The sequence below is a fragment of the Hippocampus guttulatus genome, chromosome 13 (genome assembly GCF_054856545.1).
Source record: "Hippocampus guttulatus isolate MCC_2025c chromosome 13, RoL_Hgut_1.0, whole genome shotgun sequence".
Classification (NCBI taxonomy): domain Eukaryota; kingdom Metazoa; phylum Chordata; class Actinopteri; order Syngnathiformes; family Syngnathidae; genus Hippocampus; species Hippocampus guttulatus.
Genome location: NC_141273.1, coordinates 18,318,858 through 18,335,466, shown reverse-complemented (window position 1 = coordinate 18,335,466; position 16,609 = coordinate 18,318,858). Strand labels below are relative to the sequence as shown.

General features: G+C 40.5%; 2 protein-coding genes across 4 annotated transcripts in view; both read left to right on the top strand.

The window, feature by feature from the left end:
* The window catches only part of clmna (calmin a), a 56,874-nt gene extending 47,578 nt beyond the window's left edge, over positions 1–9,296 (top strand). For both annotated transcript variants that reach the window (XM_086126918.1, XM_086126917.1), the window contains 4 exons: positions 23–201; positions 883–964; positions 1,249–1,310; positions 5,489–9,296. In XM_086126918.1, coding sequence (XP_085983044.1) covers positions 23–201; positions 883–964; positions 1,249–1,310; positions 5,489–5,612 — 447 coding nt within the window. In that variant the 3' untranslated portion in view covers positions 5,613–9,296. The remainder of the gene's footprint in view (positions 1–22; positions 202–882; positions 965–1,248; positions 1,311–5,488) is intronic.
* A 6,396-nt stretch (positions 9,297–15,692) lies between these two features.
* The window catches only part of dicer1 (dicer 1, ribonuclease type III), a 115,823-nt gene continuing 114,906 nt past the window's right edge, over positions 15,693–16,609 (top strand). For both annotated transcript variants that reach the window (XM_086126957.1, XM_086126958.1), the window contains exon 1: positions 15,693–15,791. The gene's annotated coding sequence lies outside the window, so the exon portion shown is untranslated. The remainder of the gene's footprint in view (positions 15,792–16,609) is intronic.

The window sequence follows — 16,609 nt, the reverse complement described above, 5'->3', positions numbered from 1 at the left end:
TTTTTTGTGTTGCTCTCATTAGGTAATGACTGAGATCAAACATAAGACTTGCAGCAGATCTGAACTCAAAGGACTGTGCCAGTTGCCTGGGGGGCAAATCACAGACCTTACAAAAAGTGTTTTCCCACCTGACTGCAGTGATCTAAGTGAGGCTCAGCAAGATACCCAAGACCCTTCCAGGGAAAACACAGAGACTATGAGGTAGGCTTTCTCTTTTTAGATTCCTGGTGGAAAGTACTGTAAGTTCAACCAGAGTTGTGGCAATGGACAGTTTCTGACTTGGCTCACTCTGTTTTTTCCTTAAAGTAGCACTGTCAAGTGATTTGAACCGAGACTCATTGCAGATCAGAGGTGATAGTTTGGCCAAAGAGAATTTCAGCTCGAGTATGTAAATTGGGACTTCAAAGAGAAGTGTGAAAATGAAATAGATCAGTTTCATCATTTTTTGCCCATTCATATTTTCTGTTGTACAAGGGGATGAGTGTGTTTACAATATCTGGTGGCAAGAGCAATATGAATTTTATACATTTCTGTCCAATACATGTGCGAGTGCGTGGATCATTATTTGGGGCACACACCCTCAAATTGTGTTTGTGAGCACTGCACTTATGTGTGGTCTTGCACCAAAGTGAGCAAAAGTCACTCATGGTACTTCAATTGGTCAATGGTCCCAATCTTGAGAGTGAAAATAAAACAAATGGTCAGAAAATAATCATGACATAGTTCTCAGACTACAGACCAAGTAAAAATAAGAACAAAAAATGTTCATTGTTATGTGAATCGTAGTGTGCTGGACAAACAGATAGGTGAATAATCATGTGTTATTTTCATGTTCTGTTGCACTTGCACCTTTGCCTCAACTAATTTGAATTTTCCTTTCAGAGACGGCACAAAAATTCCCAGTGAGAATGAAATTCCAATCCCTCCAGTCCTGCGTCAAAGTAGGGGAATTTATTTCTCTCAGGTTAGATTTGGCTATACTTTTATTGGCTTTCACTCTTCTCTCCTTGCAGGGTGGTTCTGTTTGTGACCAACAGGTGGCACTGTAGGGCTCCTCTTGCAGTGGCACACCTGTTTTCAGTGTCCGCTGTTGGTCATTGACACAATGACCAACAGGTGTGCCACTGCAAGAGGAGCCCTACAGTGCCACCTGTTGGTCACAAACAGAACCACCCTAACACTCCTTTGTTGAGCCTGACCACATTATTAAATACGTAGCACCTTTTGTTTGTCGCCCCCAACTCACAGAGCAATCAGATGACCGTGACGACATTTTCAAGAAAATATAAGAATGGTGACTCTGAATTTTGGTAAGAACTGTTCCTTCAACCGTTTGTCATTAAACTTTTATGGGCATCACAAGTTGTTCAAATACTACATTCAAGCATTTTGGTGCACCATAGGCTATTGTTGGTTGATCTCGTCGAGTGGGCCATAATGTGGTGAGCCTCCATTGTTGAGGCAACCAACTGGCTTATTGGCATATAGTAGACACTAGCGGTGAGGGACGCCATCACTACCCGTGGAGGCAGCTGATGGATACGGGCAGGATGCTAAAGCAAGGCATGAGAGGAATTCAGAAACGCCATAAAGAAAGGTCACTAGCCCTTGCTGACGTATACCGTAAAGAAAGTAAATTCATTTCCAGTACCGTATCTACTTAGCCAGTACGATTTTCTCTCTAGAATCTTGCAGACATGGGCACTTTATCCTATTTTTCCGGGGCGTCCTCTGTCCGCGACCTGGGCACCCTTCCGTCATCCTTCCTCCGACCTGATTCATATAATCGTCCCCTGTCCTCATCCTTTTAAAGCGTGTCCATCCCAGTCTGTGCCCCCCCCTCCAAAAAAAGCATCTGTGCACAACGCCATGAGAGAGAGGCATAGGGGGGGGGGTAGTAATTAATACCCTACAGAAGAGACAGCACTTACTTTGCTCCATATGTTTGCATAGCACTGCCGAGCCCATATAGAATGGCCATTTTTGCGACAACCGTAAACAAGTATTATCAGGGACAAGATCTACCGTATTTTCCACACTGAAAGGTGCAATGGATTATGAGGCGCACCTTCAATGAATGGCCTATTTTGTAATTTTACATTGGGCGTACCGCATTATCAGACGCAATCTACAATGCATCCACTGGATGGAGCTACGTTCAAGGAAATGGCAACAGAACGATCATATGTCAGTAAAACGTATTTAATAAAGCAGCGACACAGTTCACTTGACCAACAGCAAGTTATAACTTTGACTTGTTAACGTTGAACTCTCTTGCCGCTGCTCTATTTCCGTGTTCAACTGCGTAACCGATCGCCTTCAGTTTGAACTCTGCATTGTAAGCATGTCTCAAGCAAGGGGTGGAAATATTACCGTAATGACCATACACAAGGCACATCGGATTTTAAGATGTGCTGTGAGCTTTTAAGAAAATGCAAGGCTTTTAGGTGCGCCTTTTAGTGGGGAAAATACAGTACATTACATACACAAAGAGACCTTCTTGAGAACGTCGACGTTGCAGCCGTACTGGACGTGGCAAAATGAAGCAAATTGTGAATATGCTTCCTCCTTGGAGATGCATCATCAAACAAAATATGGAAGTATTGCTTTTGATTGTATGATGTTATCCTAGCTCAGTATTTCGATTTTATTTGGTGAATTTACTTTATTCTGTATCTAATATGAAAGCCATATCAAATATGCCGGATGGCCTGACATATCGTTAAGTATGTGGGTGTCCGGAGGCAAAATAACAAGGCCAGAGAGTAGCCCAAAACTGTATTTTCTCAACAGGCAATTTCATAAGGGACAATTAAAGGGACGCTTGAAACCTCACTTCCGTGCTTGCTTAATCCATCTTTTTTTAAAAAAAAACTTCTCCTTCCCGAAAACGGGCATTTGTCCGAGATGGATGGACGGACCATTCCGTCCCAGGGATGCAATGCCCATCTCTGGAATCTAGACTCTTACTGGTATTAATTTACCTGTTATTTTGCTGTTCAAAGTTAGATAGACGCTTTAACACTTTAACGTGGTTCCAACCAGATGTCTGTGAAGTGTACTCGATCACCCAAACATGGTACACATGCGAGCCATGTCAATTTTATGTTAGCTTAGCATTTAGCATGGCGTCTCCGTCTTTTCTCGCCATCCCTTCGTCAGTATGATGCTTTTAAGAAATGTAGCTTATTCGCCACAACGCAGGAGATGATTACTGATGTAGGAACGACTCTGCAATAGCTACTGATAGGCTAACTACTTGCCAGTTGAAACTATAGATAGCTAGCGGTTGTGGTGTCAGTTGTAACTAGCTTCCCTTGACCTCTGACTACCCGCGTTAGGTGACCAAGCATGGGTCTAGACAGGACTGTATGAAGGGGCAGCCACAAATCTTGAGGAAGAATTGTGCTGCAGCAACTTTTACCGTGTCTAACTGACAAATCACTCACTTGTTTGCGGCCGCACACGCTCTTCGAGGAGAATAGGCTACAGCTTCGCTACTAGAAGAATTTGGTTATATGGTTTTCCTTGTTGTTGTTGACTGTCCAAATAAAGTTTTCAAGAAAAATATTAACTCTTGTTTCATGATGTAATTAGCAATTAAGTTTGTCATTACACAAAACACTATGAATGAGTTTAACAAAGCCCACTTGCTTCGCATTTGCAACTGCTGAAAAACCTGACACTGGCCATTTGCATACTTAAGGCTGATTGGAAGTTGGATCTCCGCTTGCTGCAGACAACTATCGCTCGCCGTGAGCCGGCAGCAGGCCAATACTCTGAGCAGAATGAAAAGGAAATGGAGAGTAGTCGTGAAACATGACACGAGAAACAACTTAATATATTTTATATTTGAGGGGGCAAGCAAGACATAAAGACAGTAAGAAGTGGAGCACAGGAGAGGCATGAGATTATAAAAATATGTAAAATATATATTTTGGGGGGGCACATTTATTTGAGGGGGCCAGGGCCCCTGCTACCCTTGCCTAGACCCGGCCCTGGAGGTGATGTGAGTCCATCAAAGCTTTTTGGGACTGTCTTGGTGGTTCATGTTCTTTTTATTTATTTATTTTAAGAAGCAATCTTTGGACTCCAAGTTGGGCTCTCCTATCACTTGGGCTGAGGTTGCAGATGTTAAAAACGCTGTTGCAAGGCCCAGGGGGTGGATGGCATCCCCTTGGATCAAGGCTGTTTTGACTGACGCAATTCTCCAACATTATGCGGAGAGTGCCTCTGGATTTGGTGTGGTGCAGTTGGAAGACAGCCTCCAATACCCATTTTTGGGACTTTTTGTGCTGAGGCCCCTGTACCTCTGTAACAGCACCGTGGATAAGTGGAGGAAGAGTCATTGTTCCTTCTGTATTTTCATTCTGACTTTATTGTCCCAACCCCTTTTGCACAACCTGCTCAAACTATCTGCTGTTTGTAGAATATATGTACCGTATTTTCCTCACTAAAAGGCGCACCTAAAAGCCTTCCATTTTCTTAAAAGCTCACCACGGGCCTTAAAATCCGATGCGCCTTGTGTATGGTTATTACGGTAATAAAACTCTAATTGCCCCACGGGGATAAATAAAGTCTTCTGAATCTGAATATGTCGACCCCAAAATGGCTCCTTGCGAGAGACATGCTTACAACGCAGAGTTCAAACTTAAGGCGATCGGGTTACACAGTTGAACACGGAAATAAAGCAGCGGCAAGAGAGTTCAACGTTCATGAGTCAATGTTATTACTTGCTGTTGGTTAAGTGAACTGTGTCGCTGCTTTATTAAAAGGTTTTACTGACATTTGATCGTTCTGTTGCCATTCCTTTAGAGTAGCTCCTTCTAGTGCAGTGGTGTCAAACATACGGCCCGCGGGCCGAAACCGACCCACAAGGAGGTTTGATCATGCCCGCAGGATAATTTAAATGTGAAAAAAAGCATAAAGACACGGAATGAATATTTTTAATAAGGTGTAATTTATGGGGTATCTGCTAGGGGGACACACTGTTTTGATCAGCGTAAAATACAACATTGTTTTGATCAGAGAAGAAGATAACAACGGCCTCAGTCTATCACTGAGACAGACCCAACACAGCAGATGCTATCAAGGACGTGAATACTTGATTCTTTACACATTTAATAGCACTCTCTTTTGTTTGTAATATGTAGGCAGGTATTACATTGAGATTTTATATGCACGTGTAAATGGTTTGAAAAAATTCTTTCTTTATAAATCTCATTTAATTTTAAAAGTGCATTACTATAGTTTTCAATATCAATTACTTGTTAAAGTTGTGTGCCTTTGTACAATCAGTGGGATCAGCTGCAATGCATATATGTGAATGATAAAAGTAAATTGCACATTTGTCAAAGGAAATCTAAGGAGATTCATGAAATGTTTTGTAAAAGATCTGGGGGGGGGGGGGGTTTCCAACATTTTCCAAATGTTCTTGTGCTTCTTCAACTTTCTGATTTTATGTTTTTGTTTTATTACATTTGCTTAGCTGGAGTGGGAGCTGGGAGCCTTATCTGCTGTTTGTTCTCTGGCTGCTGCTCTACTGCTTATGGCTGTTGCCACAAATGGATCTGAAGAATTTGCCGAGTCTGCTGTTCAACATCAACCACTGAAGACACTCAACCCTCATGCGCGTGTGCACACACACACATACAAATACACACTTTTTGTTCTGTGTTTGGATTAAGAAAAATATATATACTGCACAGCGTTGTTTTGTAGCCTTACTCAACTAAGTGATTTAAGTCATTTGACAAGCTTTTTTCTTTGTTGGCTTTTGAGCTGGCACAAAAATGAATGGCTTTTCAATTCTCACTGCAACCTTTGTTGTAAAATAATAACTGTAGTTTTGAGTCTTACTGCCATTGAATGATTGTTATCCGATTTTTATTTTTCCACAGAATATTAATAATTAGGGCAACTGTGATTCATCCTTCAAGTCCCGGTGGAACCTAGGACAACATCACAATGTTAAATGATCGTGTTACAATGACACATTCTAATAATATGAGAGCACACTGGAGTTTCCTGCCTATTTTTACAAGCTGTATTACCAGATGAGAGAGAATGAGATTGTAAATAGAAAGATGAGTTTCCAAATGCGATAGATATTTTGATTACAAAATCTATATTTAAAGTCTAGAGCAAAACAAAAAGTACTTTAATTTATTTGTTAATATGTCTGTGGAGCAGTATTGGGGCTAAGAGGAGATTGAGCCATAGTGCTGAGGATGAAGTGGAAACCAGATCTGCATAATGTTTCCAGTGCTCTGTGCAGGCCAGTCACGTTCTTCCACTTTCGGCTCCAAAAAAAAAAATGCTTTTACTGTACGAAAGGGAATTTGTTTATCTGTCACTGCCCTGGCAACACCAAATCACATTATTAATTGGTCTAGAATATTGAAGTTTTATCGGTACTTTCACCTCTCGTTCAAGCTTCGAAACTAGCACACAGCTGCGTGGTGATGTTATGTTCTAAATGCTACTGCATGCTTCAAAGATCAGTCAGTAACAATAGTGAGTGTCGTTATTCTATTGATTACTTTTGTTTATACCGGCACATTTATCTGGTGACTTTGCTTCGTATTCAGCTGACAAAGAGGATGTTTACTGCTCTAAATTTGTATTTACCACGATGGCTTTGAAGCAAATTACAATGGTTCTGACTCATGTCAGTCAATGGAGCTGAAGCAGGATTGTTTGTTGTTGTGGTTTTTTATTCCACATACTGTATGTAAAATGGAATTACAAACCCCTATTCCAATGAAGCGTGTGGTGTTCAAACATTTTGTAAAATGTCAAAACAAAATACAGTGATTTGCTTATCCTTAAAAAAAAAAAAAGGTCACAGAAAGTAGACTATGCTCGGTGTAAAAACTGTCACATCTCCATTTTTGTGCTGGCGCAAGTCTACTTTATGGTGGTTTTTCAATTTGGTACTGCGTATTACTTGGTGTTCTGGGGACCAAAAGTGTCTTTTATTACAAAGTAGACTAGATTTTAGACTCGGTTAAAAGTATGTCTAACTCCTGGGGGAAGTGGGGTAACACAATTTTGGTGTATTTGATGGAGGTGAAGGCAGACGGATTGGCACTCCACGGACATGAGTGGTGGATGTCACAGGATTTCATTCATGATGATGGCAAGAGCTTGGACAGTTCCTCTGAATCATTGCAGAAATCAATTCATTGAATGAATTATAATCATTCCCATCTTAAAAAAAAACCAAAAAAAACACACAACTCATAGCATCCCTCTCACTCTGGGTCAAACACGGACGCACAGACGGTCGTGGGTGCAAGCTGGTCTCCAATCACCCACATCACATGCAGGGCCGGCGACATCATCTTGCAGTTTACCTGCCAATATCATGCACAGACCCTAGTGAGTCAATTTCTGCTTCCGTAATGTCAGTCATGGCACACTCAAGCCTGCGTTTTGACCAACTTGATTTTAGTGCAAATGAGGCATGCCGCCAAAAGGCTACTTCCAACTCACAAAGGCGCACAAAGGCACACACGACATTGTTATGCTCAGTTCGACCCGTGCATAGTCTTGCAAAATACCAAAAGAAAGAAAATCACCCGGGTGCACAGTTAGACTTGCGCTTTGCGCTAGAAATGAAAATAGGGCCCCATATATTACAGTAGCAGCACCCAAAAATACAGCCCGCTTCCTTGGGCCCAAGCCCATCTGAGATGAACTGACACCAAGTGAAAATGTGTGCTGTGGTGGTCTGACGAGTGCACGTTTCAAATTGTTTTGGGACATCACGTCTTCTGCGCCAAATAGGAAAGGGACCATCTGGATTTTAATCAATGCAAAGTTCAAAGCCAGCATCGGTGATGGTATGGTGGTGTGTTACCACTTGCATTGGTAACTTAGACATCTGTGAAGGCAGCATTAAGGCTGAAAGATAGACACGGGTTTTGGAGCAACATACGCTACCATTAGAGCAATTTTTTTTTTCAGGGACTTATCGGCTTATTTGTGCAAGAAAATTCCAAGCCATATTCTGCATGTGTTACAACAGAGTGGCTTCATAGTAAAAGAGTATGAACACTGTACTAGAATGAACTGCCAGCAGTCCAGACCTTTAATCCTTTGAACACATGTGGCGCGTTATGAAACGCAAAATGTAACCATGAAGATCCTGTTTTTTTTTTAGCAAATGAAGCCGTACATCAAGCAAGTGCCATTCGTCTACAACATTTTCAACAATTAGTGTCCTCAGTTTACAAACACTTATTGAGGGTTGTTAAAGGAAAAGTGATGTAACACAATTTTTTGGGGAATGGGTTCCACACATAAAATTCACAATGAGTGAATATTTGCAAAAAAAGGAAATCAATAGTTTTTCAATTTGATCAAACAAATATTTTTTAAACAAACAAACAAATAGTTTTGCACAACATCCAATTTCATTGGAGTTGGGGTTTGTACATTTTCACCACAATGATAACGATACATTTGATTGTGTTTCTTTTTCACATCTCCTGGTTACTTACTAGTTAACATGATTTGTTCAATGTCTGTTTTTCAACCTGTCTCAATATTATTACTGTACTCATTAATTACCTTTTTTGAAACACTCAAAGCATAATGGTTACTTATATACAGTACACACTGTCGAGACAGAAACATCATCTGTTTAATATTTGACTATCTTCATTGTTTTGAAAACAAATCTTTTTACTTAAAACATTTTTGTGTTTTTTCCTAACATTAAGAGAAATCAACATTCGTACAGTACAGTTCTTCAATGGATGGTCGTTAAATTCAAGTTAAAAAATAATCTGTCTAGCATGGTATAAGTTATTTATTTATGTTTATATTTATCTTATATTATTAAGTTATGGATGTATCAATTTAAACATAATTTAACTGTCTCCCGCCTGAAAGCCAACGTTTGGAATAGGAATGAAAGTCCAATTTCTAAACAGTACGTGGAATACAATTCAGCACTATGAGAAAGAAATATTAAACATCCATTTATTTTTCCAGTAAAATGCTGAGTTATCAAGCACATTTTATCATGTGTTTGAAATTTGTGTTCACTCTTAACTACTGGGAAAATACAGATCCTAAGAACCAGAAGAAAGCCCATGTTGGTGAGTATTTGCAAGTCCACGAGTTGTAAGAAACATTGTATTTAATCAGGACCTGGATGGGAAACATGCTTCCGCCTGCTTTATCTTTATCTTACATTCATACTGGATATTATGGTGTAGTGCACACAGAATTTTATCAGATCTTTTGATGTCAGTAATGTAAACAAATAAAATACCTTGATATTATTGTCTGTACTGGTGGTTGGTTTGTCGTCAGCTGTTTTGTGCCATCTTTAAATGGCATTTTTTTAATGCACAAAAGCCCCTTTTCACGGGGGGGGGGGGGGGGAATTAGTAGGGTTTTTTTTTTTTGTGTTGCACACTTTGCTGTCAAAGAGGGGATCTTTTATACATATAATTGAGCATTAAATGTGTCCATCCATCTGAACCGCTAATCCTCACGAGTTTCGCGGGTGTGATGGAGCCTATCCGGCGGGATACACCCCTGACAGCTTGCCAGCCAATCGCAGGGCACAAATAGATATACAACTACTCGCGCTCACACTCACTCCGAGGGACAATTTAGAGCGTTCAATCAACATACTATGCATGTTTTTGGAATGTGACAGGAAACCGGAGTACCCGGATAAAACCCATGCAAGCATGGGGAGAACATGCAAACCGAGGCCGACAAAAATTGGCAGGCGCCGTGTAACACCCTGTGATGTACAGAAAATGTATTGGTGCATTGACTAAAACAGTGGTGTCAAACATACGGCCCGCAGGCCGGAACCGGCCCCCAAGGAGGTTCGGTCAGGCCCGCAGGATCATTTAAAAGTGAAAAAAGGCATAAAAGACACGGAATGAATATTTTTAAGAAGGTGTGATTCATTGAGTATCCGCTAGGGGACACACTGTTTTGATCAGAGTGGACGACAACATTGTTTTGATCAGAGAAGAAGACAACAGCTGTCTCAGTCTGTCACTGAGACAGACCCAACACAGCAGACGCTATCAAGGACATGTGATTACTTTATTCTTTACACATTTAATAGCACTCTCCTTGGTTTCTAAGGTGTAGGCAAGGATTAAATTTAGATTTTATATGCACATGTGTAATGGTATAAATCTCGTTTAATCTTAAAATGCAAGACTATATTTTTCAATACCAATTATTTGTTAAAGTTTTGTGCCTTGGTACAATCAGTGGGATCAGTTGCAATGCATATATATGAATCACAAAAGTAAATTGCACATTTGTCTAAGGAAATCTAAGGTGCTTCATGAAATGTTTTGTAAAAGATCTGTTCATTAAATGTCAACGTTTTCCTAATGTTCTTGTGCTTCTTTAGACCAAAACAAAGGAAAGACATTATTTTGGTTATTTATAGCAGAATATGATATAATTTTAATGGGCCGGCCCACTTGACATCTACCGAGGCCGTATGTGGCCCACAATGTGAAATGAGTTTGACACCCCTGGTCTAAAATGAACAAGAAGTGAGCTGTGAATTTTTGAAAATACAATGTTTACCCATTTTTTCACATTCATGCTATTACACCCTTGTTGTCGAGCAGGCATGCCCAGCCTCCAGCCTGGAAGACCGCTGTCCTGTCTGTATTCCATATCTCCCAGCTGCAACACACCTGATTCAAATGATCAACTCTGAAGCAGCATTAGAACGATCCAGATGATTTGAATCAGGTGTATTGCTCCTAGGAGACCTGGAAAACAGGCAGGACAGCGGCTCTCAACGACTGAGTTTGGACACCCCTGTAATGTAGAGGATTCATCTGATTGACCTTAAACTTCGAATGACCGAAGATCTACTTTTTCATAAACCAACCTCCCGCGATCGACCTGTTACCGCAAACGCGCGCATACGCACACACTTACAAAATGAGTATAACGGCCCCGAAGATGATCAAGGCATGGGAAGCACTTTTGCTGCATGTTAACTTTTGTAGCTCATGTGCACCATTTAAAAATGTTTCTCTCGGCCCTCCGGATTCCCATTTTTTGCCAGTACCCTGGGTGAATTGTACATAAAACAGCACCTGCCTGGCATCCCGTCCGGCTTATAGAAACGTGTGTCGCAGGCTATGACGCAAATCCTCCTTGACAGGAATGCTGAAATCTAACATTAATTCTACACATTTTTACAGCATTGTAAAACTTTAAGAATGTTGGTGTCATGTTTGTCCTCCTCCAGAAACCATATTAAAACAAACAATATATTTCCCTCTCCCATCTTTTTCCATCTTCAAGCATTTTTGAAAAAGCTCCAGGCAGCCACTAGGGTGGCGCTAAAGAGCCACATTCTGCTCTGTAGCTGCGGGTTGTTGACCCCTGGACTATATCATCATAAATCCTCGGACAATAGGTGAAAAAAATGAGTTCTCAAAATATCCATCCATCCATCCATTTGTCTATCAACATGTCTGCCAGTAATCTATTAGTCTCTTGTTAGCATAGATCCAGTGTGTAACATGTGACAAAGGAATTTTGTACTTCAGCAACATTACCAATATTTACATAGAATAAAACTGTGTGTAGGGCGGCCCGGTGGTCCAGTGGTTCGCTCGTCGACCTCGCAGATCAGCAGTACCAAGCTTCATTCCAGCTACGGCCTTCCTGATGTTCTCCCTGGGTCTGCATGGGTTTTCTCTGGGTACTTTGGTTTCCATTTGAAAATTTCGACTTGGAACTCCAGATACACACATACTTCCAGATACAAATGGAATGTCGCATCAGTGGCGTGTTCGATGCACGTACCTATTTGATAATAATGTGGACTGCCAATCGACTCTGGCAGTTGAAGGCAGCCATCTTTCGTTGCCTCTTTTATTGACAATTTATTTGATTTGATTATTATTAGGAATAGCAGTAGTAGAAGTAATAGTAGCAGTAGTCATAGTCTTCATTTATTTTTCTGAAAACACCCTTATCACTGCTTTTTTTTTTTTTTTTTAAATGCCAGTATCGTGAATGGAGTAATTTCGCAGAGTGAACTTTCCTAGCTGCATTGACCATTTAGACTTGAGTATATTATCTCGGGTAACCATATTTTGATCTAAAAAAAAAGAGGCCACTCATCCCAGCCTCGAGATACAGAAATGATACTCAAATATATTTATACTTCAGAACTCAAATATATTTAAGATTATGGATTTACAATATTGAGAAACATGCAAAATGTAATATGGGTGTTACAAATTGTAAGATCGATAGTATGCCTATATTTAACATGTACCTAAAGAAATATTATCTCATGAAATACGAATGCATTCTGATCTAATTAAGTTCTTTAGTGAAAATAATGCCCCGGGAAGCTGTTCTATTATTGATGGCCTATTTGATGGCGATGTGCATTGCGGTTGCATCTGATTGGTCAAAATTACATTAAACTATTGTCACGATGCAAGGTGGTGGACCCCAAAAAGCAGGCAGGTGTACTTGACGAATTGTATATAAAACAGAGAAAACTAAATCCAGAACAAAGTCCAAAGTAACAAACAAAAACCATGACTGAAACAAAAACTATAAATACAGTAAATATTCTCTAGTACGGACTCGTGTTTGTGCTGTCCAATTTGTCCTGATAACAGAAATTCCTCATTTGGGAAATGAGCATGGTACATGTCCTTTATGAACATGCAAGTATGTTGACAAAATGCATGTGTAACAACACAATCAATAAAATACAAAAATATACTGTCCAAAAACTGTTTATATAACAAAAACTGCAATACAGGTGTATCCCAAAAAAATCACAACAGTAAAATACGTACAGTATTTAAATGTTTATATTTTTCTGTCTTGGGAAAAAAATGTGTATTTTGGATTGTTTTGTTGGATGCATTCTTTGGTTTGTGACAATGTTTGCCTGCGTGTCATACAGTTTTCTTGCTAGTTGCAAGTAACTGCCCCGTTGATCACCGATGTCTGGTAATTCTTGTGCATACTTAAGGATTTTTGTTGCCATTTGCATTGCTTCCTTGCTGGATGGTGGCTTGTCATCAGGAGTTGAATCGATGCCTTGTTTTTTAAAGTTTCGTAGATTTGCGTCTTTCCGACTCCAAGTGTCGACTGGATCTTTTTAACTTTGTGTCCAGCCTCGCTCAAACGGATGCATTTCACTCGCTCCGCTCCAGTCGTTACAGTTCTTCTACGTTTCGATGCGATGATCTACACGACGTAAGTGAATAAAGTTAAAATCTTTCGCAATTACAGTAAAACGCACGCCAATAAAAAGTCGCTTATATGTCTTCGTTTCGAATCTGATGAATGAAAACGGCGAAGCGAACACATTTCTTCGGTCGTGTCGAGTGGGTGCTGCTTTTAAGCTAGTGCCGCGTTCTACAGGACGTAAGTGAATAAAGTTAAAATCATTCACAATTACAGTAAAACGCACGGCAATAAAAACTCACTTACACGTCGTCGATTAGAATCTGATGATCGAAAAACGCGAAGTGAAAACTTGTCTCAGCGTTGTCTTTTCCGTCGCATCAGGTGGACGTTGCGTGTATTTAAGCTCCCGCGGCATTACGCCTCCATCCGGGTTACGGATAGGGGAATCTCCGCTTACGCAAGTTCCGGTAATATCGTAGTCAAAATGTTAATGCATAGGTTTTTATTACGGGTGAAGGATATTCCTTTTCATAGAATTCCGGGGATGGGAATATTTACTGTAACCAAAACACTACCAGAACAAACATGACAGCAGCAAAGGAACAGCAACAAACGAACATGACAGTAGCAAAGAGCACCAATGACCCGACAATGAGTGTTCGGGCGGGAGTCCTTTTATAGAACTAATTACCTAATGACCAACAGGTGTGCAGCTGCAGGGGGGGGGGGGGCCTACAGTGCCACCTGTTGGTCCCAAACCGAATCATGACAACTATACAATTCCAGATAAATTCATCCATCCATCCATTTACCGAACCGCTTGATCCTCACTAGGGTCGCGGGGGGTGCTGGAGCCTATCCCAGCCGTCTTCGGGCAGTAGGCGGGGACACCCCGAATCAGTTGCCAGCCAATCGCAGGGCACACAGAGACGAACAACCATTCACGCCCACACTCACACCTAGGGACAATGTAGAGCGTCCAATCAGCCTGCCATGCATGTTTTTGGAATGTGGGAGGAGACCGGAGCACCCGGAGAAAACCCACGCAGGCCCGGGGAGAACATGCAAACTCCACACAGGGAGGCCGGAGCTGGAATTGAACCCGGTACCTCTGCACTGTGAAGCCGACGTGCTAACCACTGGACTACCGGGCCGCCCCAGATAAATTCATTGCACATGTTTTGCATTCTGCACTTTGTGTGCCATTATCACAATGACTATTTTTTCAATATGTTGTGAAATCCTCATTTAAATTAAGTCTCCTCTGTATTGGTAGAAAATAAAACAATGAAAAAAAACTGTAGCTCTCTTTAGAGGTCTGACATAAAAATGACAATGCTCTGCATAATACTTCTGAAGAAAATCAATCTTTAACAATATGTATTGTTTCAGTGGAGTAATGTAAGTATGATAATAAAAAAGTAGACTCACGAGGAAATTAATTTAACAAAGAAAAAGGTGAATCTATATGAGCTTTTAGTTCTCCGAATTGCATCTTTATTAGTCATTGAAATACAGTATGTACATGCGGGCTTTGCACACTCTCCTAAGCTTTTTCGTGTATTCTCACTGTGCTCAACTCCGACTGGTGATCGAAACGCACCTCTGAGTCCAGTGACTTCAACCACAGCAGTGAGACACAGACGAATTATAGGGATGACTTTTTGTTTGCTTATTCAACTTTGGCTTCAGTCCATCCCATTTTAGCAGCAAACACTTTTCTATGGCTCTGACGCTTGTAACTGAACGGGCCTGCTCCACACACACTTTGCCAAACTACCGCTGCCTTATTTTCTGGGTTCTTTAGTCTTACGTCACACATGCAGGTCACGGTGCATTCTGCCACTCATATGTATTTTTTAAGCATTCCGCTTCTCATTTGTTCCACAAAACATCATTCAAATTAGACATATGCTACTTAGTTCCGTGAAAAACAGTACACGCCGGACATTTTCATGAATTTATAAAATTTCGTTCGGACACCCAGACAGGATATAAACAAGCGTAAATGTCCGGGTAAAAGAGGACGTTTGGTCACTCCAATATGATCTCACTATCGTGAATCATGACTTTCAGAAGTGATGTTTATATTTCACAGCGATTTTTTTTTCTTGATGGAGTTTGGTTTCATTTCATAGTTCGTAGTTCTCACATAATGATGCAGACGAATCATCGAGTAGCACTTGGAGATAGACAGGATAAGAGAAGGTTAATAATTACATTCTTACCGATTAAATGTGCATTTTGAGCTTTTCTCACGCGGAAAAATCAATGTATTTAAGTCAGGTAAAGTGGCAACGTAAGATGGCTGCTGGTGACTTCACTTCTCGCAACGGCGAGTAAGGCGGCGGAAGCAGTCCGGTTATTATATACATCCGATGACGGCAGCGCGAACACCTTACGGATATTCTTGGTGAATTTAGTTCAACGCAGTTACTGTGTAAATGCGGCACATTACGTAATTTACGTTCATGTTTGGTCGTAGCTAAGGAGCAGGTCACAGGAAATGATACATGAGTGGAAAAGGGGACACATAAATTGGGACAGTAGAGTGAATGAGAGACACGGTTTTCAAATAAAACATTCTGGATCAACAGGACATGTCACAGGTGAGATTGTGCATCCACGTGTCTTTGTTTAGAGCACCCAACAAAAGCTGTTGGCTTCGCTTGGAATTAACCACTTAGCTAGCTAGCTAATACCGTGAAGGTGCGTGGTAGCTATAGTAAATGCCGTACGTCCGTGTGTTGATTAAGAGTTAATCTCCGTTTCATTGTGTATAAAGAAATTACGCAGGTGTGCTTGTAAATAACTCGGGGATATTTTCACTTGCTAGTGAGATTGTCAAGAGCGATACGTTTCTCTATTTGCTAGCCGTGCTAGCAAATTACGGTGGGTTAAATTGCCACTTTTGCAATTATTTGCGTTCATCTAAGACAATTTTGCGGTTTCGGAGCTGTATGACAAATCATTATCAGCTTCACCTAACAATTACCGTTTTCCAAAACGGAACTAACCACACCAAAATAAGTTCTCCATTAAAGTTAGCAGCCACGAAAAAGAAGTGTTCTGAACGTATAAATTGTATTAAGAGGGGAATTAGTACAAAATGTGTAAAATAATAATATTTAAAAACCCTCTGAGGCTAGGAAACATCTGATATTTGGGGGAAATTGTCATATGGGGTAGTAGTGTACAATTCAGACTTATTTTTTTAGCAAAAGCTTCACATGCAGCTATGATTTAAGAGGTACCAACTTATTCAAAAAACTCAAAACAAGAACAAACATCAAGCAAAGAAGTGTATCTATCAAAGGGGTTAATATGTGGAATAATTTCGAAACGGACCTGAAAATGAGTAAATCGCTTGCTGAGTTCAAAAACAAATTCAAAAAAATAGTACAAACAACCTACATCAATCAGAGTT